Genomic DNA, 23,454 nt, shown 5'->3' on the forward strand with positions numbered 1-23,454 from the left:
TTTCCGAGTATGTATGTGGATGTAGATACGAGTTCGGTGCGCGACAAATTTTTCCCTTGGCAGCAAGAGGGAGGAAGGGGAGGGGCAGTTGCGCTCTTCTGCCCCTAGCGAAGAGTTTAAGTAGTCCAGGACCAAGCGAAAGTAACGTCAATGGAACGGGAATGTGTGAGACGACGATGTTTATTAATCGAATTTAATAGTGACCGATGCTTCAATATAGAATGTAAGAGGAAATAGTACGTGTCGCACACTTTAATGTGGCCTTTTCTGATTGGTGAAATTTGGCTGACTTCGGGGCACTATGGAATGTTTACGCTCGTTGCAGATCTTAGTTGCGCAGCAATATTGTGCATCGTATCAATAAGGTATCCATTATGAAAGTTGTGTTCAGTTGTGTGTGCTACTTTGCCAATTTTTCTAATTATTATTATTATTATTATTTATCAAATGCACTAACTCAATATACGTCCCTCTTTTTTTATGAACAGCAAGCTGGCTGCTCTGAGAGTAGGTGGCAGGATTTATTCCAGCAGCCCCTGTGCCCCTCACAAGATTTTTCTCCCAGAATCCTTCGCAAAAAAGGCACCTTGCAGTGTACGTAGTGAAAATTAGGTTGACTGATAAGTAAGAAATGACGAGATAAAGGAATATATGGAAAACACTGACAAGAAGAAGGGACAGGATCATAGGGCATCTGTCAAGACATCAGGGAATAACTTCCGTGGTACTAGAGGGAGCTGTTAAGGGTAATAACTGTACAGGAATACAGGAAAATGGAAGATTGGAATGAGATTGGAATACATCCAGAAAATAACTAGGGACGTAGTTTGCAAGTGCTACAATGAGATAAAAAGCTTGCCATCGGAGTCCGTGGCGTGCCATATCAAACCAGTCAGAAGGCTGAAAAAAGTGCAGATGTGGGCGGAGTGGAGCACCGACCTGCATCTTGTCTGTGCCGACTGAGGCCTCGATGTAGCGGCGCTCCTCTTCGGAAATCCATGGATGGTCTGCGGGCGAGTCATAGACAAGCGCGAGCCACGGCACGTACCACAGCAGGGCGATGGCGCCGAACACGTAGAAGGCCAGCGGCCAGCCGCCGGCCAGGTTAGAGTCGCACAGCAGGCCCGACACGGGCAGGCAGATGCTCAGGCCCAGGTAGCTGCCTGCCGCAGACACACAGAAACACGTACACTGCCGCTCATACACCAGTCACAAGCAACGACAAGAGTTGTAAAACTACCGTAAGCTACAGCGGACTACAATAAGTAAACATAGATTCTGCTAGTTTTCGTAGTAGCCTTGGTCAGTTAAGATCGTAAACACATTACCTCTACGTAAGGTATGTTGCAAAAGTGTCAGGCGTTATCTCATTTCGACCCTTTCTTTATGTATGCGATCAGTGTCTCACTATATTGTCCTAAAAAATGGAAGTGCCGAACCATTTAGAAACTGATGGAAGATATATAAAAGGCTACATTACCCATGCAACATATCTGTTCTACATAGTTATTCCCTTGCTTGTTATTTAAAAATAAACAGTATTTGTAATAAAATTGAAATTGTCAATGTATCATTGAGGTTTTATTCGAGACATATTGATTAGTAGCGTTAAACAGAGGAGTCCTGTAGTACAAATTTAACAAAAAAAGAGATGTATGATATGGCGCTGAAAAACACAATTTCCCAGAAAAATGTAAAATTAAAAAAGATGGGCAAAACAAAACCATATCTAACATGGCTTTAACGCTACGAAAACGGTAATGGTACAGTAATAAAGGACCAAGATGCAGCTGAAGCGGTTATTAATACCCTAGATGAATACTAATAGCTGTGGTTGCCCCTGCTACAAGGTTGTCTGCATATTAAACATGGCTTCAATACTTTGTTGAGCTGATATAGAGCATTTTTATGCTAGTCAAAAAAGGCTTTCACACTCATCATTAAGAACAGGAAACTCTCGCCTTTCATCATAATGAAGAATGTTATATTGAGTGCAAAGTAACAGCAATAACCATACTTACTTTTTTCGTGGTTGTGCATGTAAACTGTACTTGCATCAAAGTTAACAGCTTTGGTTACATAAAGGCGCAGAAGTTGCACGATCGGCTCTTTTTGTTGCTTAGAAAATGCAATTTATAAGGACATAAATGCGGAATGGACGAACACTGAAAGATGTGAGGTTCTAATTACGTGAAAAACAAAACAAAACAAAAAAAGAAGTAGTCGTCTCCCAGTTTCTCTCTTACGTGGTCATTTATGTTTCTTTCCCTAACAATCTTACCAATACCACCGATAATTGTATCATTTACTGCGTCATTTATGCACTGTACCACAACTGCCTGACCGTAATTTTGGTAGATCGCAACTCTAGCATCAACAAAATTACTACAAAATCCGATCAGTAGTAAGGCTCTCCAGAACCACGATAAGTACCCCATACGCAGTGCTTGGCTCACGGAATTCATCAGACCTTCAGAAGCTAAGCTTTCTGGTCACAAATAAGTCCTGACATAATTAAAATCCTATATTTTTTATTATCCCCCGTGATATTTCTGTATTGGATCAGTTTTAAATACTCTTTTCATTTCGTGCATTACAGGTGCCTGCAACAAAGAGGTTTTGTGTCAGTACTCCCTGATATTGTATCTTCCTATCCCGCATATTCTCGTAAGGTGTCGTTCCGAACACGATCCACCATAGAGATGGCACCGCCTTCCCTCGAAGTGCATTTCCAGTGCGAGTAATCTCGAAAGTTTTCTTTTGTTTAGCGCCCAAGTCCCGGCTCATACTCTCAAGTATTCTGTAGTACATAATACTTTTCATATTCTTTGGTTCACTTCTACTCTAGATTAAATGATAGTTGACATATTGTACACGTACTTGACTGACTTTTTTGTCTTCGGATGTTATACGTAAGAACAGAATATATATCAAAAGCATAGTAATTTTGGAGGTTACCACTCATTGTTCACACCAGCGAAATGTAGTTAACAATATCTATAATGGAGCCCAAAAATATGGTTCAAATGGCTCTGAGCACTATGGGACTTAACTACTATGGTCGTCAGTCCCCTATAACTTAGAACTAGTTAAACCTAACTAACCTAAGGACATCACACACATCCATGCTCGAGGCAGGATTCGAACCTGCGACCGTAGCAGTCGCGCGGTTCCGGACTGCGCGCCTAGAACCGCTAGACCACCGCGGCCGGCAAATGGAACCCAAGATATTTAAAGTAAACATGAGTGTATTCTAAGTCTGCAGGTTTCCAAGTCTCTGCTTCTTATTATCAGTAGATTACCACAGCATTCATTACGTTCATAAGCCAATATGAGAGGTAACGTGCTAAATTGTTCACATACTAAATTAATTCATGTGACAAATATCATGAAGACTTATTTCGATTTATACAGAAGTATTAATCATAATAGTGTAAACTGTGAATTGGATATTAAAAGTCTATCGTTCTTTTTGCGATAAATTGGTCATTATTCATCGGAAAATACGACTTTTGTAGCAGCGACCATAACGCCAAACGGCGGCAACGTGCCCTGGAGCACAGAAAGTTTTGCATTGGCGAAATGGATAACCCAGGATGGAATTTAAAAATTTAAAATGCTTAATAATCGACTCATTAAGAGCTGTAATCTTATGTTAAAGGCTTAACACAATAAATCAAGTACGATAGTTAGAAAGTGTGTGTATGTCTGAAGGCACTACATTTTCATTATTCTTGCCGTAAAATTTCAGCATCAGGCATGGTTCAAATGGCACTGAGCACTATGGGACTTAACATCTAAGGTCATCAGTCCCCTAGAACTTAGAACTACTTAAAGCTAACTAACCTACGGACATTACACACATTCATGCCCGAGGCAGGATTCGAACCTGCGACCGTAGCGGTCGCGCGGTTCCTGACTGAAGCGCCTAGAACCGCTCGGCCACACCGGCCGGCCATCAGACATGACCTTCAAATTCATCACTTCGTTACTACTAACTACATTTACGACACATCTTACAGAAAGGTTCCCCATATAGCACTGAACGTACATACAAAAGTATAGGATTGTACGACGAATAGTTCATGAGATATGACATCATAAACATTCAGAAATGTGTGAAACGAGTTTTTCCTTACAATGGATAGCAAGATACCCAGACTATACTCGCTCAGTGACAGGGGACTTAGCAACTTCCAATTTCAAACATAATTTCAAACACTTTTAAAACTCTGAACTTCATGTAATTAACACATTAACTCATTTTTCAAGAAATCAGACAACTGAATGTGTTTCGTGTATATATATATATATATATATATATATATATATATATATATATATATATATATATATATATATATGGGAGTAGTCTATAATCAGTAGCCCATCGCCACAGATTTTTTTTAAAGAATCGACCTCTCTTGTTTAAAGCAGCTTTAAATTTTATTGAACATTTGTTGGAGGTCCCTAAGCAGTCAGTCAGGGAAGTTTGCATAACTTGAGCTACGCTGCCTCAAGATATACTCATTACCCGAAACAGACGTCACCCTATTGAATTGTCATGTAATGTACGAGTAGTAGGAAAATAAAATCATTAAAGCTCTTCCTTCTCAACAAATGGTTCCATCTAGTTGTATTTTATGCTCGACCTGTAGTCCATAACTCGTTACCTCTTATTTCCATGTCACGAGATGCCCTTCCTGACAATTACATATAAAAACTCATCACTGCAAGTACATTATCGAAAGACAATAGCCGGCCGGTGTGGCCGTGCGGTTCTAAGCGCTTCAGTTTGGAACCGCGTGCCCGCTACGGTCGCAGGTTCGAATCCTGCCTCGGGCATGGATGTGTGTGATGTCCTTAGGTTAGTTAGGTTTAAGTAGTTCTAAGTTCTAGGGGACTGATGACCTCAGAAGTTGAGTCCCATAGTGCTCAGAGCCATTTGAACCATTTTTGAAAGAAAATAAACAGTATCCCCCCCCCCTACATAAAAAAATGAAAACAAAATAAAACTGATAACATTGATTCCCACTCATCATCTAACCACTAGTTAATCTTGCATGTGCAGTAAATCGTTTAGATCACTTACTAATTAAAACACAATAATCACATAAAGGCACTTCGTCGTTAATCTCGTACGTCCCTATCGCCACATTATAGTACAAGTTCAAATCATCCTGAACACCCAAAGAATCTGCATCATCTGTTTAACATCTTAATCATTGAAACGCATATTCCTACCATTAATCACAGCAAAAGTTCACTTGAAATAACGAAATTCTAATACCACTGCCAAACAATGTAGAAAATCTAAAAATAGTAGTGGAAAATTCTTCCTCTTTTAACCAAATTATCCGTAACATATCATTGTTAACAGTAAATTGTCGAATTCCATTGATCTCTTACGTTCGGCATTTCTTTTATTCTACCCTGCGGTTTCATAACCCTCTGTTTTGGTACATCATCGGGAACTTTGTTCCTGCGACAACAGTTCCCCTTCCATTTTCCTAGAAAAAGCACCCCTAAAACTATGCCCACGCAAAACCCACGTACATTACCAGCAGGCACAATACGTTGATAGGTAGTGCTCTTCATTCACCTCACTATAACGCTAAACGCGGATTGAAGTCTTCTTGCAAGGTTACATTTCCTTGCGACTTGCGGTGCTGCATCAGGCATATTGAACCTCAGGAACTTTCCTGCAGTTTAACCGTTTTGCCCCTCTTCCCCCCAAACTTCCACCATCATTTCTGGAACCTCCAGGTCCTCAAGCACACTCTCCTGAAAGAATTTAGCCTTGATGACCCGAACAGTAAGCCAACAATCGTTTTTCTTCTCCAACCCCACCCCTTCTTCTGAGGAGGTAAGGTCACCACAGATGTCGAAACTTCTTCGTTCATCCGAAATAATACACTACCCACATCTGCAACACACGCACACTCATCGATTAACTCTTGTGCATCCTCCGCAGTATTTACAAGAAAGTCACTGTCTGTTATTCCACTCTGCACGACACCCATGCAATTCCTTTCCATTTGACTTAAGATCCACGGCCTGTGAACAACACACATTATCATCCAGTGTGATAGGTAATACTGCACTTAAACTAGTCATGTTATTGTCCACACATTTACATAAGAACAGCATAATTCATTTACAATGATCCTCTAGAGTGCGACGTTGAAAGCTCAATATGTAACAACGTGCATTTGAAAGTGTTGAGTTAGCAATTATGACAGGAAAAATATTAGCTACTAACGACTCACCAAGAGCATCAGGAGAATGACAGAGAATAAGTGTACTATATGTGCAGAGACCAAAGTTCTATAGGACGTATGTATTACATTTCACAAAATGAACGTCGTCGATATTCAGGAACTGTTCTAAACAAACCATTAACTTGCACAATGAACACAGAATGAAAAATGGCGCGCCACCGTGATCACAAACGTTCGCAGTATCAAGATCGAAGGCGCGCCCCTTGGGAGCTAGAAACCGTGCAGGATGTTCAGCTAGGTATCCACTCTTAAAGAAGGCATATATAACGATATGGGGGTAACGGGCTGATAAGAACCGATGGAATGCGATGGCATGCAAAAGAACGTGAAACATCCTATCGTGGAACTTATTGTGAAACTGGCTATCCTTTACGGCGTAGCTGCAGATAGTGCGATAATCTGTTTTATAGGCACGGAAAAAACAAACATTCAGAGACCAGATTTGTCCAATGGTCCCAGGTGGTATGAACTGCCATGTTACACGCTTTTCAGAAGGGATTGTTTGCTCTAAACGAGTATGATTTTTAAATGCGAATCAGGAATCAAGCAAAAGCAACTTATTTTGACCAGCTATTGGCCGAAAGCAGTGCTCATACCATAGCTGTATTCTTTAAGCCCATTTGCTTGGCGTGACGTAAATATTCCATAGTTCGATTACAAGATCACGCACACGAGAAAGAATCGTAGAGGGTGGAGCACCTCCAACTTCTCGCAGTACAATAAATAACTCTCCAGCCAATTTAACACCCAGATTAACAGCCGGAATAATAGTAAACGAGTGCTTTAAGGCACTCGTATACTTGATCTTGATACAACTCTCTTGGTACCTCGAATTTCAAGGGTTCCTTTTGTATGCATTTCAACTTCAAATCCTGATTGGGCGGAGTTGAAAACAATTTCCTAACTGAACGATAGGATAAGTTTGTTTATCTCATTTACAAATTTTCGAGCCGATTCTTCAGTTTGTTGTGCAGTGTCAAGTTCTTGACTTGTTTGAAATTTCGTTATCTTATGTCTGCCAGTTCCGTAGCACTGTTTGAAATTATGCAGTGATCTACTGCTTCCCTTGAAATGACTATAATTATATCGCGTGCAATTTGATGTCCATAACGTAATAGGTCACTATGACGCACATCCTGTAAATTGTATCGAGCAGCCGTGAAAAGTGCAAACGTCAGTTCTTGTAACATGTGCACCTTCTCCTCCTTTGAATACCCGTAGTTTTTCTTATACACTACACTGGCATATTGCTGCTGTCTTAACGGAAATCTGTTCGTAATTGTTTTTTTGCAATGCTAAGAATGATCTCCCATGTGCTTAGCACCCACTTTTCGGAGAATGGTTGCCGTGCATTACGTTTCACTGGAGACGGGATTTGTGGCTCCCCGTCCGACAAGGATGATGAACTAGATTGGCTCGACACCTGCTTCAATATCGCTGTCATTTGTTAAGCACGTACCGTCATCATTATAGTCCTCATGTAAATTGTCAGCACAGTCGATCGTATACGACACCACCCATTCCACTGACTCATCTTGGAGAAACGCTGATATCTCATTTGCCACATCTTTATCACTGTGAAATTTCTCGGGTTCCTTTCTGACGAAATGTCAACTTCGGCAACTGATGTTGTGGATATAATGCAACGTTTGCTTTGTTTATAGCATCCTATTGGTATGCTTTGTATCAATACTACTAGTAAGTACTGTACCACAGCTATGAGTTACTCGTGGACTAAGCAGTTCAGCTACGTGCCGTAGCCTCGTGCTATGCGCACCACTGGCTACCTCGAGTCCGACTCCATGCTGCCGTTTCCAGCCAATACTGTGGTTGCATAGCAGACAATATGTGGGGCGTCGAATGCCTTAAACATCAATGGCCTTTTGCGAGCTCGGGTTGAAGGCATTCCTTGTTAGACTCCGCATTTTCAAAAGGTATTGAAGCTAATAATTCTGCATTACTCCCCCTAACCTCTACAACATTACTGCTATATTCATCCGTGCAAGCACCACCCTTTTCCATCTTTCAACTTCTTCAAAATCTCTATATTCCTAAACGCGGGATGTATATATTTGCGCTGGTTTTTAACGCATCTTTCTTCACGTTGCTTCAGCCTCCATATACTCTAGGTTATCTCCTTTGCACTGCTCTGTTCGTCACCCTTTACTTTCACTCCCAAAAACTGGGAGTAAGCAGCAGGCCAGCAGTTAGTAGAGTTTAAATCTCTTGGTGGCTGTTCGTAGAATCATGTCGACTCGTATACGCTCGTAGGCCTCTCTGTATAGATGGCTGCCAGAATACCTTTGATTAAAAATGAAGGTTATTTATACTGGCCTGGTGCAAACGTATTTTGCTACTGCTTCCCATTAAGTCCGTGGCTTTGGTGTGAAGCAACCGGGCCATTTAAGCTGTAGTATCTTTGCCTCCCTGCAGTGTCGGTATTACTTACGCTCTTGGCCTTTCCACTGGACGACGACGTGTTGTAACCACCCTGACGCCTCAACAGTCATATTCTCAGCAAACTGCCTTGATCTGCTTCTCAAGCATTATTCGAGGGAAATCTATTAATTGTACCCTGCCATGCCAAATAATTTATTTGCCGTGCAACGCAGTTGTCGAAAATTTTCTGGGCAATCGCAAAGCTGAAAACTATGTTGAACTGGTAAACGAAGTGCCTATCAGTTTCATTTCCCTTATGTGGATGATAAAACTAAGAAGGACCACTACCAAGGAAGGCGGAATATGCATATAACGGTACCTTACTGCTGCAGTTTGCAAAAGCACCGTTCCAAATTGCACAGCTTGACAAAGAAGTAAACTATGCTGAAGGATAGCAGGAAACAAAATGAAACTTTATTGGTTCAGAGGATATATAATGTTATTTCAGCGATTACAGTTCCACGTTTACAAGGGATTCGACTGTATGATGCCATTTATCAGTCGGACATTACACCCTCACCCCGCCCTCTGGCCCGGATGCGTGCACTGATTTGCCTCCCTGGGAAGGGTGTCATAAGGCTATTGATCCTCTCTGATGTGCCCCGTCGTGGGATGGTAACCTTAACCTACAGAATTTATTTCTCTAAGGAGGCAACTAGAAAAATGAGCAACAGAAACTGAATCTCTACAAAGAACAAAAGAGATCGTTCTGATGTGATATGAATAACTGTAACTCTTTGAAAACAATTTTATGAAGGTTGAAGAGAAAGCACAGTCTGTAACCATCGATTACTCTCCAAGGTCAGAGTCGGTTGTGGTCCCGATCGGTGGCATACGTGCTTTGTCTTTGTCTGGTAGGGCTATAACGGTGGCGCGATGTTTACTTGGCGGTAGACTTGGTGGCACACTCTATAGTACACACGTCTGCACACATTGCTGGAGAACTGCTTTTTTTTCTCCTTTATTGTATTTTAATTCCCCCCGAAGGGGGCGGGCTGGCAGCAGCTTATTACGCTGCTCTGCAGCTTACAGACTTTTTAAAACGTAAGAAAGAAGATAAGAAACAATAACAGCAGGCGATAAAACGGTGACTGAAATTGTAAAACGGCGGAAAATTGTGGAAAGTTAAAACATACAGCAAAGGGGTGGCAAAGCTAATAAAATACACAGTAAGCAGACAGGGAACATAGTAGACAGACAATTAAAAAACATGGCGACAGTCTGGTTTCTGTTCGCAAGAAATACACTCCTGGAAATGGAAAAAAGAACACATTGACACCGGTGTGTCAGACCCACCATACTTGCTCCGGACACTGCGAGAGGGCTGTACAAGCAATGATCACACGCACGGCACAGCGGACACACCAGGAACCGCGGTGTTGGCCGTCGAATGGCGCTAGCTGCGCAGCATTTGTGCACCGCCGCCGTCAGTGTCAGCCAGTTTGCCGTGGCATACGGAGCTCCATCGCAGTCTTTAACACTGGTAGCATGCCGCGACAGCGTGGACGTGAACCGTATGTGCAGTTGACGGACATTGAGCGAGGGCGTATAGTGGGCATGCGGGAGGCCGGGTGGACGTACCGCCGAATTGCTCAACACGTGGGGCGTGAGGTCTCCACAGTACATCGATGTTGTCGCCAGTGGTCGGCGGAAGGTGCACGTGCCCGTCGACCTGGGACCGGACCGCAGCGACGCACGGATGCACGCCAAGACCGTAGGATCCTACGCAGTGCCGTAGGGGACCGCACCGCCACTTCCCAGCAAATTAGGGACACTGTTGCTCCTGGGGTATCGGCGAGGACCATTCGCAACCGTCTCCACGAAGCTGGACTACGGTCCCGCACACCGTTAGGCCGTCTTCCGCTCACGCCCCAACATCGTGCAGCCCGCCTCCAGTGGTGTCGCGACAGGCGTGAATGGAGGGACGAATGGAGACGTGTCGTCTTCAGCGATGAGAGTCGCTTTTGCCTTGGTGCCAATGATGGTCGTATGCGTGTTTGGCGCCGTGCAGGTGAGCGCCACAATCAGGACTGCATACGACCGAGGCACACAGGGCCAACACCCGGCATCATGGTGTGGGGAGCGGTCTCCTACACTGGCCGTACACCACTGGTGATCGTCGAGGGGACACTGAATAGTGCAAGGTACATCCAAACCGTCATCGAACCCATCGTTCTACCATTCCTAGACCGGCAAGGGAACTTGCTGTTCCAACAGGACAATGCACGTCCGCATGTATCCCGTGCCACCCAACGTGCTCTAGAAGGTGTAAGTCAACTACCCTGGCCAGCAAGGTCTCCGGATCTGTCCCCCATTGAGCATGTTTGGGACTGGATGAAGCGTCGTCTCACGCGGTCTGCACGTCCAGCACGAACGCTGGTCCAACTGAGGCGCCAGGTGGAAATGGCATGGCAAGCCGTTCCACAGGACTACATCCAGCATCTCTACGATCGTCTCCATGGGAGAATAGCAGCCTGCATTGCTGCGAAAGGTGGATATACACTGTACTAGTGCCGACATTGTGCATGCTCTGTTGCCTGTGTCTATGTGCCTGTGGTTCTGTCAGTGTGATCATGTGATGTATCTGACCCCAGGAATGTGTCAATAAAGTTTCCCCTTCCTGGGACAATGAATTCACGGTGTTCTAATTTCAATTTCCAGGAGTGTATAAAAAACACACCCAGCGACAGTATGATGTCCGTTCGCAACACTTCAGAGAAGACACACAACACTTATTGTAAACACTGTACTACAATGTCTGCACAATGATAACACACGACAGCCGAGGGCTGATTGGGGGGGGGGGGGGTACCTGGGCAGATAGGGGGTCTGGAGAACTGCGAGCGGCAGTCCTATATATGCCACCCGGCGTAGGAATACCGGGAAATAGCCGGCGTCATGTGGCTTCGCGGACGGGAAATAGTACCTGCTGTTAAGTGATCATCGCTCCCTCCCTACCGCACCGGATGGCGCAGCGAAGACGAATGATGTTAGCTGCAGACACCTAGCGTGGCGGCAACCCGCAGAGCACTGCCGTGTGGCGGTGTGCCGGAATATCAGGCACCCAAGGTACACGGCAACCTCCTAAGGACTTGCACGATAATTCATTCTTGGTGTCCCGGATACTCTCACTCGGAAATTGTTGACTTCCGAGTCACGGTTCCTTTCCATATGCTGGGGTTTGTGTTCTGGTGTTAAAGGCAGCTTTCACGTACGACGTTAATTCCCTAGTCGGGCTGCTGCTAGTCTCTGACAAATGATACAGGTTGACAGAATGTTGCAGGGAGTCCTTTACTGGTTCTCGGTTGGCAGGCGCAGATGTGAAGCGACTACGATGAACCTGGTGCATAATACTGCGATCGTCCCTTGCGATGGTCAGACGTGGTAGTCTGGAAGCTTGACGACGAGTATGCCTACCCTGCTGCGCTGAGGTTCTTTGCGAGTGTGTAGCCGTGTAATCTTCCGCAGCACGATTTCGCGATCTGGGATATTGAATGGCGCACCTTCAGTACACCAAATAAACTTCGTGCTATAAAGGAGACCACGAATATGTGGCCTTCATTCATACAAACCACTAGCAGGGACTTCGTTGTCCTCCGCTGGCTCCGAATCGGCCATATTTGCCTAACACATGGTCACCTTCTCCGTCGCGAGGACCCATCTCGGTGTCGCTGTGACTTCCACATGTCTTGTTGGACTGCCCTATTTTAGCCGCTCTGCGGCGGACTTTTAACGTTCCCAGCCCCCTGCCTCCGGTGTTGGGCGACAGTGCCTCAACGTCTGGAGTTGTTTTACGTTTTATTCGTAAGCGGGCTTTTTACCACACAATATAAGGGTGGGATTCTGGCTTTCTGTCGCAAGCCACCACCCTCCCTCCATTTCAACTCTTCCTCACTTTTACTTTGCTGTTTGTTTGCCTTGGTGTTATTCTTGTCCCTATGTGTGTTCATCTCGCCTTCTCTTTTAGGCTGGAGATTTTAGTGTGTTGCAGAATGGCGGGCTCATCCTTTTTTAATCTTGTGATCAGTCAGCCTCGGCCACCTGCTTTATTATTTTAATACCTTCCACTATTCTTCTCTTTGGTGTACGTTTTCCGCATTTTGGTTAGCTTCTTTCGTTTCTTCCTTCCGTGTGGTTCCCAGTTATTTTTCCGCCCTTTTCCTTCCCACCACTCCTTTTGGGAATTTTTTTTAGCTTGAGCTCTGTTTGCATAAGGAAAAAGAGACTTATGACCCTGTAGTTTGATCGCTTCATACCCCAAACCAAATCCATTAATACTTACTAGGAAGAAGAGACAGTAATCGAATTGGTTTTCGAATCCTTTCGAAATCCTCAGCATGCCGAATTTTGACTTTTTCTTTTCACGGTAATCCACTGTCGTACGTTTTGTACAAGTTTTACAGAACTAATCCAATACCCATGTTTTATCCTGATCACCAAATCTAATACCAAAGCATCCAAGATAAGCTCTCTATAGGTCATTAACACGTTCACGCTGGCGTTGATAATTTCGATGCTCGCCATACGGCCACGTATTCACGCTTACCTTAATCTGCCAATGCTTCTTTTGTAATTCCTCGCTGTGGACGGCGGTCTTAGTCAAACGACCTAGGCTGCTATTTTAATACAGGTATATTGAACTTTTGTTTTTAAAGTACCGTAAGGCCATTCTTTAAAAATAACAGATCCCATAAAATTATTTTAAAGTGAGCCGTGGTGAAATTTGCTGTTTTGAAGAGCGCGCCGCAGCGCGTAGTGTAAAGCAGTCACCTTCCGTTTCTGACGTTGGCGCCACTGCGGCAATCGCAGCTTTGGTGTCTCCCTCTGGTGGAAAAGGGGAAAAGTCTGGGGGCAGTTTGTCGTCTCGGCGAGTCGGTCAGTTGGTCAGCCGGGTCAGTGTGGGGCAGTCAGTGTCTGTCTGGCGTCCGAAGTGCTATTATGTGTTAGGCCACCAGTCTGCTCGAGTTTGTTCTGGCAATGGACATTGACGGTTGGATTGATCGGTAGGTCGGTCTCTTCCCGGGACAGGGATATCGGGTAGCGTGAGGGCATGCTTCCTCTGCAGGGGTTGGTCCGACCGAGTGATCGCTTAGTCAATGTCGGTCTGCCGTCTGGAGTGCCAGGATGTCTGTCGTTCGGATCGACCTTAAGGCCGGTTGGATCTATCGGTTGGTCGGTCGTGCCCTGAGACACATGATGCCTTGTCCGTCTTGAGCGTCGGCGCATGCGAGGTCGCCACGTGGAAGCCAGTGGGCCTCTCCGTATAGCGAGTAGTGGCTTCGCGGTCGACACGAGAGCAACGGGAGTCAACCCACGACATCGGTCTGGCTGGCGCGAGCTGCTACGCTGTGAGACGGGAGATCGGCGCGCCTTCCTGCGTCCGTTGAAGCGGCTAGCAACGGACGGTTCCGGAGAGCGTTTTGGGGGTGCTGCGCCAGGTCTTCGCCAGAAATCGCCGTTTATTAGAAGTTAAGTGACTGGAGATATGTTGTGCCATTTACTTGTTAAATTCTACTTGTGTCTGTCTGTCTGTCTGTCGGTCGGTCTGCCGTACGTTAATAGCTGCCTCTGTCATATTTGTCGGATTCGGTGTTAACGAATTTATAGAATTAAGGTGTAAAGGCCGAATTTCTGAAATATGCGAAATATGTTTTTATCTTGCCTGCCATCTTGCGAGACGGTAACCGGCCGCGGTGGCCGTGCGGTTCTAGGCGCTGCAGTCCGAAACCGCGGGGCTGCTATGGTCGCAGGTTCGAATTCTACTTCGGGCACGGATGTGTGTGATGTCCTTAGGTTAGTTAGGTTTAAGTAGTTCTAAGTTCTCGGGCACTGATGACCTAAGATGTTAAGTCCCGTAGTGCTCAGAGCCATTTGAACCATTTTTTGCGAGACGGTATATGTGTAATGTAGAGCATGTTGTACATTTTATGTAAATCTGAATTTCATGGGTTTTATTTAAATAGTCATTTTTATAAAGTTGCCACCCCTCCACCGTAAGAGTCCATTTAAAAACAAATTGCACTTTCGGTGGCAAGTAATTTCTTAGTGTGAGTGTTTGTACCATTTCCATCCCTCTTACGGGGTGCATAGTTAATGTGTTTGTGTGAGTTGTTAAAATTTTTAGTTTAAAGTAATGTGGTGTGTATCAGATTGCACCAGTGTAGTCTTTCAGAGGTTTTTGTGAGCAGTCGTGACTACGGCCATGTTGAAAGGGAGCGGCAAGCTTCTCAGCCCAAAGTCTCAACCGTCAATATTGTTCTTTCTGCTTCTAAATAAAATTGTAACTTGATATTTCGAGGGTGCCTTTCTGCTTATAAATTTTAAATCTGTTTTTGGAAAGGCTTTTATGAATAAAATTCTCATTTGTTAAAGGTAATTTCATTTTCATCAGTTACTACCTGGCAACTACTTCCACGCTCACGTAGTGTGATTAAATATGTTAATGTACTTGATGAATCGCTAGTAAATAAAGTAAATTCTTTAAGAAAAGATTTTGAAGGTATATTCACGGTTCATAAAGTAGTCATAAATTATGTGGTATCTCATTTGCTCAGAACGCTCTCTCGTGAAATGGTCTCACAAAATTTTATTTACAGCTGTTCGTTGCACTTAGCTGATAGGCCATACGTTAGCGTACTGCTGGTAGCATAATTGGTAGTCTAGCATGTAACACATTAGTACATGCCGCCCAATAGAAGGGTCTAGCCGGGCTACAGGTGGTCGGCGTGAACTTGTTAAACGTGTATTTTCCGCATACGTAGAAAAAAACCTCAGAGTAATTTGCACATACTCCTGTACTTGAAATAATTTTATTTCTATTCAGCAACACAAATACAACAATCTACAATGCAGTAAGTTTCAGATTAACTTCATAACGGCTCTTTCCTAAACACGGATACCACACGAAGCCACGTTCTCTGTACCACGTATGGCGAGAACTTCTAAACTAACCTCACCTCTACCTGATAGACTCTTCTCGAACTAACTGGATAGCAGACTGACAATAGGGCAAATACGCAGAAACTGATCATTTACAAAATACTGAATATCAAATTTTTGTTGTTCGTGGAAACCATTAGATATACATCGGCGACTGGGTGACCGGATGACCATCTTAGCCGCTCAGTAATATAAATAATAACTTGTAGTGGTACACGTCCTAGTAGAATCAGCCTCAGAAGACGGCGAAGAGGTCTTCTATTTCTAAAACTTGAGAGCAGTGTAAGAAAGTATACCTGAGAATATTATGGAGAAGCGACTCCTCTCCCCGGGTGGCGACCACTTGGAGATCATATACTGGATGGATGGGAAAGTCACACCCTGAAACAGAAAGCAGTTGTCACCTAACATAAAGCTCTTCCTACATCCATATTTAAATTGGACGATGGTGGGACATCAGCTGGTATAATTTTGATTAAAAATGAAATTCCTCCAGCTGTACTTAAGACTTCATATTTAAAAATGGCTCTGAGCACTATGGGACTTAACATCTGTGGTCATCAGTCCCCTAGAACTTAGAACTACTTAAACCTAACTAACCTAAGGACATCACACACATCCATGCCCGAGGCAGGATTCGAATCTGCGACCGTAGCAGTCGCGCGGTTCCGGACTGAGCGCCTAGAACCGCTAGACCACCGCGGCCGGCACTGCATATTTATTTGGCTACTACTTTCGACGTTAAGTCAACACCATCTTCAGACCCGTACACTTCGATGATATCAATTGTGTGTGGCTGAGTGCTAGAAGTCCGCAGTGAGACCAATACGTGCTCCACATGGATGGCGGGCACTAACTAGTGTCATTAGTTACTCACCGCGGACTTCTAGTACTCTGCCACACACAATTGATCATCAAAGTGTACGGGTCTTAAGATGGCGTTGACGCAACGTCGAAACTAGTAGCCAAACAAATATGAAATTTAAAGTGCACCTGGAGGAGTGTAATTTTTGTAAAAATAACATAAAGCTGTTCTCAAGTTGGTGGTTGGTTTGAACACTTCAATACCTTACTAGGCAATGAGTAATAGGATGTACATGCTTTAAACCTTTGACATCTAGTCAATTGACTACAATTTTTCGCATTCCTCGCTCCCTAATGCTTTGCACAGCTGTCAAAACGAAGATTATTCAACATCCCCTACGTCAGGTTGTGCCATCCACACTCCAAAAGCTTCTGTTCTCTTGTTGTCTGAACTGTATATCGTCCACTTTTCGCTTCCGTACAAGGCTACCGAAAAGTACCTTCAGAAAAGATTTCTTAGCGCTTAAATTTTACATTTGATGTCAACAAATTTCTTTTCTTACACAAATATTTTCCTTGCTATAGTATGCACTTTATATCGTCATTACTTCTTCCATTGTCATTTACTCTCCTACCTTAACAGCAAAACACCTTCCACATTTAGTATCTCTTTTTCTAATCTAACTCTGTCAGTACTTGATTGCAAGCTACTAAATTCCATTGGTCTCTCTTGCTGATATTCATCCTGTCATCTGTTTTCAGTACGGCATCCGTTCTGTTGAGTGTTGTACTAAGTCATTAGCCATTTCTGACAAAATTATACCGTCATTGGCTAACCTTACAGCTCTGATCTGTTCTCCGTGAACCTTAATTCACACATTTCTCCTTATTTACTTTTACTCGTTATTCAGTGGGCAGACTGACTGGCTACAACCCAGTCTCACTCCTTTCTCAGCTACTGCTCTCCTTCCAAGTTCTTTGATTCTTAGAACTGTAGCCAGGCTTCTATACATGTTGTATATAACTTTTGGCTCCCTGTACTTTATCCCTGCTATCATCGGAATTTTGAAAGCCGTATTCCAGTCAGTATTCCCAAGAGCTTTATGTAGAGAAACAGAAGTTACACCGTATCTCTTTACCCATGTTTACTTCTTAATTCGAACTTCTGACCCACTTATCGTTCGTCTAGACGTGAAATTTATAGCTAAAATTTTAAAGGTAACACTCCAGTCAATATCTGATGCTCATACTGTATCCCCAACTCTAAATGTAATGTTTTTGGACGGCAAAGAAGTACAAACTACATCCCTCCAGAATTGTAGAAAGACTGCACATACATCATATTCGGCAGGGCTTACCTCGGCAAGGCCTTCGAGCAAGCGCACAGCGAAAAAGAGGTCCTCGTGCAGCCAGACGGCAAACGGGCTGACGATGGTGAGGACCCCGGTGAGGAATGTGCCCAGACCGAACACCAGCTTGCCGCCGAACCTCTCTGCCAGGATGCCGCCCGGCATCTGGCCCAGGGCGTAGCCGTAGAAGAACCCGGCCAGCATGTAGCCCTGGCGCTCCTCGTTCCACAGGAATTCACCAGACTGCAAGCAGCGCAGCACGGTGCAGTGTTACCTAACATCACACTCCTGTGAATCACATCACTTTATACACAAACGCAAAATGTCTTACAATGACGATACATGGAATGTACCTGGTATTCCAAAAAGATTCATTAGATATCACAAAAGTGCAGCTTCTGCATGAATGAAGGTAGAAACTTGGGTGAAATTTAAAACAGGCATCGAAAGTAAAAGTTTACTCAGACCCACCAGTTACAAGCTGCTAGTTAAGGTAGTCGACGATAGTCGTTCACCAGATGCAGCTGTCTGACATTACCGAAACTGCGTTGACGCAAGTTGACGGTAAAACAGTAACAAAAAGCGTTTTGCGTTCTCCGTTTCTTCAGGCACAATTCAAAAACTATGAGTCGTTTTATTTGTCGAGAGTACAGCTCTATAGCTCCTACAGCATTCGACGATGGCACCTGCAGCTCAAGACTGTTTTCTTGTGTGACGCGAGATTTACAGGTTGTCGCTGTATGCTCGCTCTTAAGCGTAGTGTGTCATCAACGCAGTTTTGCGAGTAGTCCATAAAAATGTACTCGTCATGGCGGACGAGATTCAGATAGTTCTTAAGTGTACTCTTTGTGGGACATTCACAACCGATGGATAAAATCGTACACACGACCGTGTTTCACGACGTGAATCCCATCTTCAGACACTACTCAAAAACAAGGGAAACTAAGAGGGACACTACGTAAAATTAATTAGTATTAATAAGGTCTATTTATATGTGAAACAATTTTATCAAGCAGCTTGAGTGATCCTGTGCGGGTGAGGCACAATAACTTTGTTAGAATCAATCAGCACCCCACTGGGTAAAAGGGCCCTAACCGAAAAAAAAGAATGAGTCAACAAATAAACATTCATAGCTAGACTAATATAGCCTATGAACCAACTGTGGACATTGATACATCTGGGGTAGGCTAAAGAAAGTAAAATGAAGGCAAACATTCCGAAGAATGCCAACTTGTGATCTTCAAAATTAACTTGCCAAGTAACCGCCCATCCCGCCGCACATCATTGACACCCAATAAGACCGGCCAACAGCCTGCTGCGATAAACGCAGTGACACACCTCATTGTAGGGCAACAGGAGTATCAGGGAACTTTGTTGATGTGGGTTACACACAATCAGGACAATGACCCGCTCCCTTACCTTATTCTGTTAAGTGGCTTTTGACTCCCTGGGGGTTGATTTATGGGCCTATGAGAATAATCTGTACTTATGAGAAACCCGCGACCACTCCCCCTGCCCCTCTTTCACCCCCACACCCTCCGTAAACCTCAAACCCTCCCCCCTCCCCCTCACGGTACAAGCACAGTTTCAGGCCTCGGTTATTCGAATAGCCCCATCCAACTCTATGAATTTGATGACTAATTAATTAAATTGATCAATTACTTAACCCCTCCCACTCATTTAAATAGGCCAGCACTCTACTCCCCTCCCTCGCCTGCAAACTGGCAGGTCTATGCTGAAGAAGAAGGTTATCACAATACGAAATTCAATTACATAGCAGCAGATATATTATTTATTTATAAAATTCAATTGGCAGAGTTTTAATCTCTCTTTCTCATCTTCTCTGCTGCAGGTCTCCGACGCAGGTCTTGTAAAATACTTCGAAATCAAATAATTAAATCGATTCCTTTCTTTTCAATCGCATGAGGAATACTCTCAACTTAACTCATCACAGTTAATTAAACTGTTAAAAAATCTTTCGCACCGACCACAGGGCATTGCATACCCATGCCCCAACCACTTCTCTGGGCTGCACCACACGCCAGCCCCCTCACATATTCCTGCACACACAGGCCGACACTCTGCGTCAGCTCAAGTGGTGTGAAGCCTGGAAGTCACTCTAATCCCTGAATAACAGCTTCAGGTGGCGCCAACCCTTTGGTATTTGACACCTGGGAAACCACCTCCACTCTCTTTCAAGTTCCCTTTTATGCATGATCTAACTGGTCGAAATACGCAAACGTAGGTTTTCATCCCCCCTCAGAATACTGCAGTCTGATTGGTTCCCGCCAAATTAGTGGGCAGATCTTGAGTCTGCCCCTCCACCTCTGGCCACAGTCTGCTGCTCTTTGCCGGTGTCTCGGGTCATCCTATTGCTCAGGTGTGCTACCAGTTTTTTATTTGGAAAAAAGAAGTTATCAGTGGCAGTGCCAGTGGTGGCAAAAGCCGGAAGCAGTGGGAAATATCTGGTAAGTTAACATTCAAACAGGCAATTGTAACTCTTTCCTCGAATAATAATTTCGTAGTTGCGGTATTAAATACATTTCACCTTCTTGTTTCAGCATATATCCACCAAATTGTGGATTAAATGAATGGTGCGATACATCAGTGGCAGCAGCAGCAACAACAGCTTTGTAAGTAGTATATATCTTTTCCTATACATACATAATATGCGGATGGTATGCCCGCATCTCGTGGTCATGCGGTAGCGTTCTCGCTTCCCACGCCCGGGTTCCCGGGTTCGAGTCCCGGCGGGGTCGGGGATTTTCTCTGCCTCGTGATGGCTGGGTGTTGTGTGATATCCTTAGGTTAGTTAGGTTTAAGTAGTTCTAAGTTCTAGGGGACTGATGACCGTAGATGTTAAGTCCCATAGTGCTCAGAGCCATTTGCGGATGGTATTTAGTGGTCAGTCACTGAGTCTTTACTATTGGACATGTTTTCGAAAATCAAAATCGATAAATGTAACCTTTTTCGCTAAGAATTTAGTAGCAATGAGTATATCTTGTCGTATTGTTTCAGTGTACGGCCAGCAAATGATTGGTGAGCTGGCTGCTGAAATCCATCAATAGCAGCAGCATCGGCATTATAAGTACTACAAATATTTTTGTTCTTCGTAGTACTGTGTGTACGTAATGCACTACTGCCCATTAAAATTGCTACACCAAGAAGAAATGCAGATGATAAACGGGTATTCATTTGACAAATATATTATACTATAACTGACATGTGATTACATTTTCACGCAATTTTGGGTGCATAGATCCCAAGAAATCAGTACCCAGAACAACCACCTCTGGCCGTAATAACGGCCTTGATACGCCTGGCCATTGAGTCAAACAGAGCTTGGATGGCGTGTACAAGTACAGCTGACCATGCAGCTTCAACACGATACCACAGTTCATCAAGAGTAGTGACTGGCGTATTGTGACGAGCCAGTTGCTCGGCCACCATTGACCAGAGGTTTTCAATTGGTGAGAGATCTGGAGAATGTGCCGGCCAGGGCAGCAGTCGAACATTTTCTGTATCCAGAAATGCCCGTACAGGACCTGCAACGTTCGGTCGTGCATTATCCTGCTGAAATGTAGGGTTTCGCAGGGATCGAACGAAGGTTAGAGCCACGGGTCGTAACACATTTGAAATATAACGTCCACTGTTCAAAGTGCCGTCAATGGTAACAAGAGGTGACCGAGACGTGTAACCAATGGCACCCCATACCATCACGCCGGGTGATACGCCAGTATGGCGATGACGAATACACGCTTCCAATATACGTTCACTGCGATATCGCCAAACGCGGATGCGACCATCATGATGCTGTAAACAGATCCTGGATTCATCCGAAAAAATGACGTTTTCGCATTCGTGCACCCAGGTTCGTCGTTGAGTACACCATCGCAGGTGCTCCTATTTGTGATGCAACGTCAAGGGTAACCGCAGCCATGGTCTCCGAGCTGATAGACCAAGCTGCTGCAAACGTCGTCGAACTGTTCGTGCAGATGGTTGTTGTCTTGCAAACGTCCCCACCTGTTGACTCAGGGCTCGAGACATGGCTGCACGATCCGTTACAGCCATGCGGATAAGATGCCTGTCATCTTAACTGCTAGTGATAAGAAGGCCGTTGGGAACCAGCACGGCGTTCCGTATTACCCTCCTGACCCACCGATTACATATTCTGCTAACAGTCATTGGATCTCGATCAATACGAGCAGCAATGTCGCGATACGATAAACCGCAATCGAGATAGGATACAATCAGACCTTTATCAAAGTCGGAGACGTGATGGTACGCATTTGTCCTCCTTACATGAGGCATCACAACAACGTTTCACCAGGCAACGTCGGTCAACTGCTGTTTGTGTATGAGAAACGTCAACACGTTGTAGGTGTTACCACCGGTGCCAGGCTTGTGTGAACGCTTTGAAAAGCTCCTCATTTGCATATCACAGCATCTTCTTCCTGTCGCTTAAATTTCAAGCTGTAGCACGTCATCTTCGTGGTGTAGTAGTTTTAATGGCCAGTAGTGTATTTTGCTGTTTGATGACAATTTCATCGCGTATGTACTATGGAGGACATTCTTTGTTGTTGTTATAGACTATTTCACAGTAGAATAAGATGTAACGGGAAGGATATGTGCTGAGGATAAGCAGGAGCAATCGCAGAGATTTTTTCCTCATAGTTTTCGCGTGCGTATATATGTTTTTAGTATTAAAAAACAGTGTGTAGTTTTAGGCTAATTCAGTGAGATGGACAGATGGATCTTCCCAAATACAGGCGAGAACGAAATGCCATAGTGCGTGGTGCAGATGGAGGAAGACCTCCACTGGCCTGAGGAGATGCTGGATGACCTGAGGGGGATTCCAAGGAGCCAGAGCGAAGTAGGTAATACATACTCACTCTGCTTACAAATCATAATAATCTGTGTTCTTCCATTCCTTGTAGCAACAGCAATTGGCGAAATCTGGAACGTTGTACTCAATTATCTTCATGATTCTTTCTCTACAGCGGCAGCGTCCGTGCAGTACGCCGTCGCGCAGCGGCGGCAAAGAAACAACTGTCAACAGGAGGTTCGGTGAGGCATGCCTCGCCGGCAAGGACGCCACTATTCGCCCCATGAGAAGCCCCTGCCACCGCCGGGGCTGTTCCCCCGTCGCTATCCCCACGCCAGGTCTCTGGCGGCGGTGAGCCCCCTCCCCGAGGCAAGCGGGTCAGGGCTGCTGCCGCAGCAGCAGACGGGCTGCTCGCACTGGCCCGATACGACAGCATCTTCTTCTCCTCCTCCATATTCTCATCCTCGCCGACCTCGCAAGCTACGGCACATACCCCCAACACCTCACCACAAGCAGCTTCGTCATCTAGTTATAGTAGTATTAGTTGTAGTAATCCTGTACCTAGCGGCAGTTCCTTTTAGTGAAGGACGTCAGGACAGTGACACCATACAGCAGTTACAATATTCGGTGATTGCGGACGCCTTATGTGATTAACATTGGCTTGTGACAGAAAAGAGACAGGGGATCCAGAGTGCATATGTCGACATGGTAGACACTTTGACATTCGTAAGTGTTATAACTTTAACGATGTCGAGTTCCCCATCAAAGAAGCAGGACATACCTAAATTTGAGGCGCAGGAATACCGGAATATCAGTA

General features: G+C 44.5%; 1 protein-coding gene across 2 annotated transcripts in view; it reads right to left on the reverse strand.

Moving 5' to 3' along the window:
- Positions 1–23,454, reverse strand: part of LOC124606916 (putative inorganic phosphate cotransporter) — a 103,858-nt gene that overhangs the window by 66,998 nt on the left and 13,406 nt on the right. For both annotated transcript variants that reach the window (XM_047139024.1, XM_047139025.1), the window contains exons 2-4: positions 17,822–18,055; positions 15,956–16,040; positions 940–1,163 (exon numbers count right to left, since the gene is read on the reverse strand). In XM_047139024.1, the coding sequence (XP_046994980.1) occupies positions 940–1,163; positions 15,956–16,040; positions 17,822–18,055 (543 nt within the window). The remainder of the gene's footprint in view (positions 1–939; positions 1,164–15,955; positions 16,041–17,821; positions 18,056–23,454) is intronic.

The sequence above is a fragment of the Schistocerca americana genome, chromosome 3 (assembly GCF_021461395.2).
Source record: "Schistocerca americana isolate TAMUIC-IGC-003095 chromosome 3, iqSchAmer2.1, whole genome shotgun sequence".
Taxonomy (NCBI): Eukaryota; Metazoa; Arthropoda; class Insecta; order Orthoptera; family Acrididae; genus Schistocerca; species Schistocerca americana.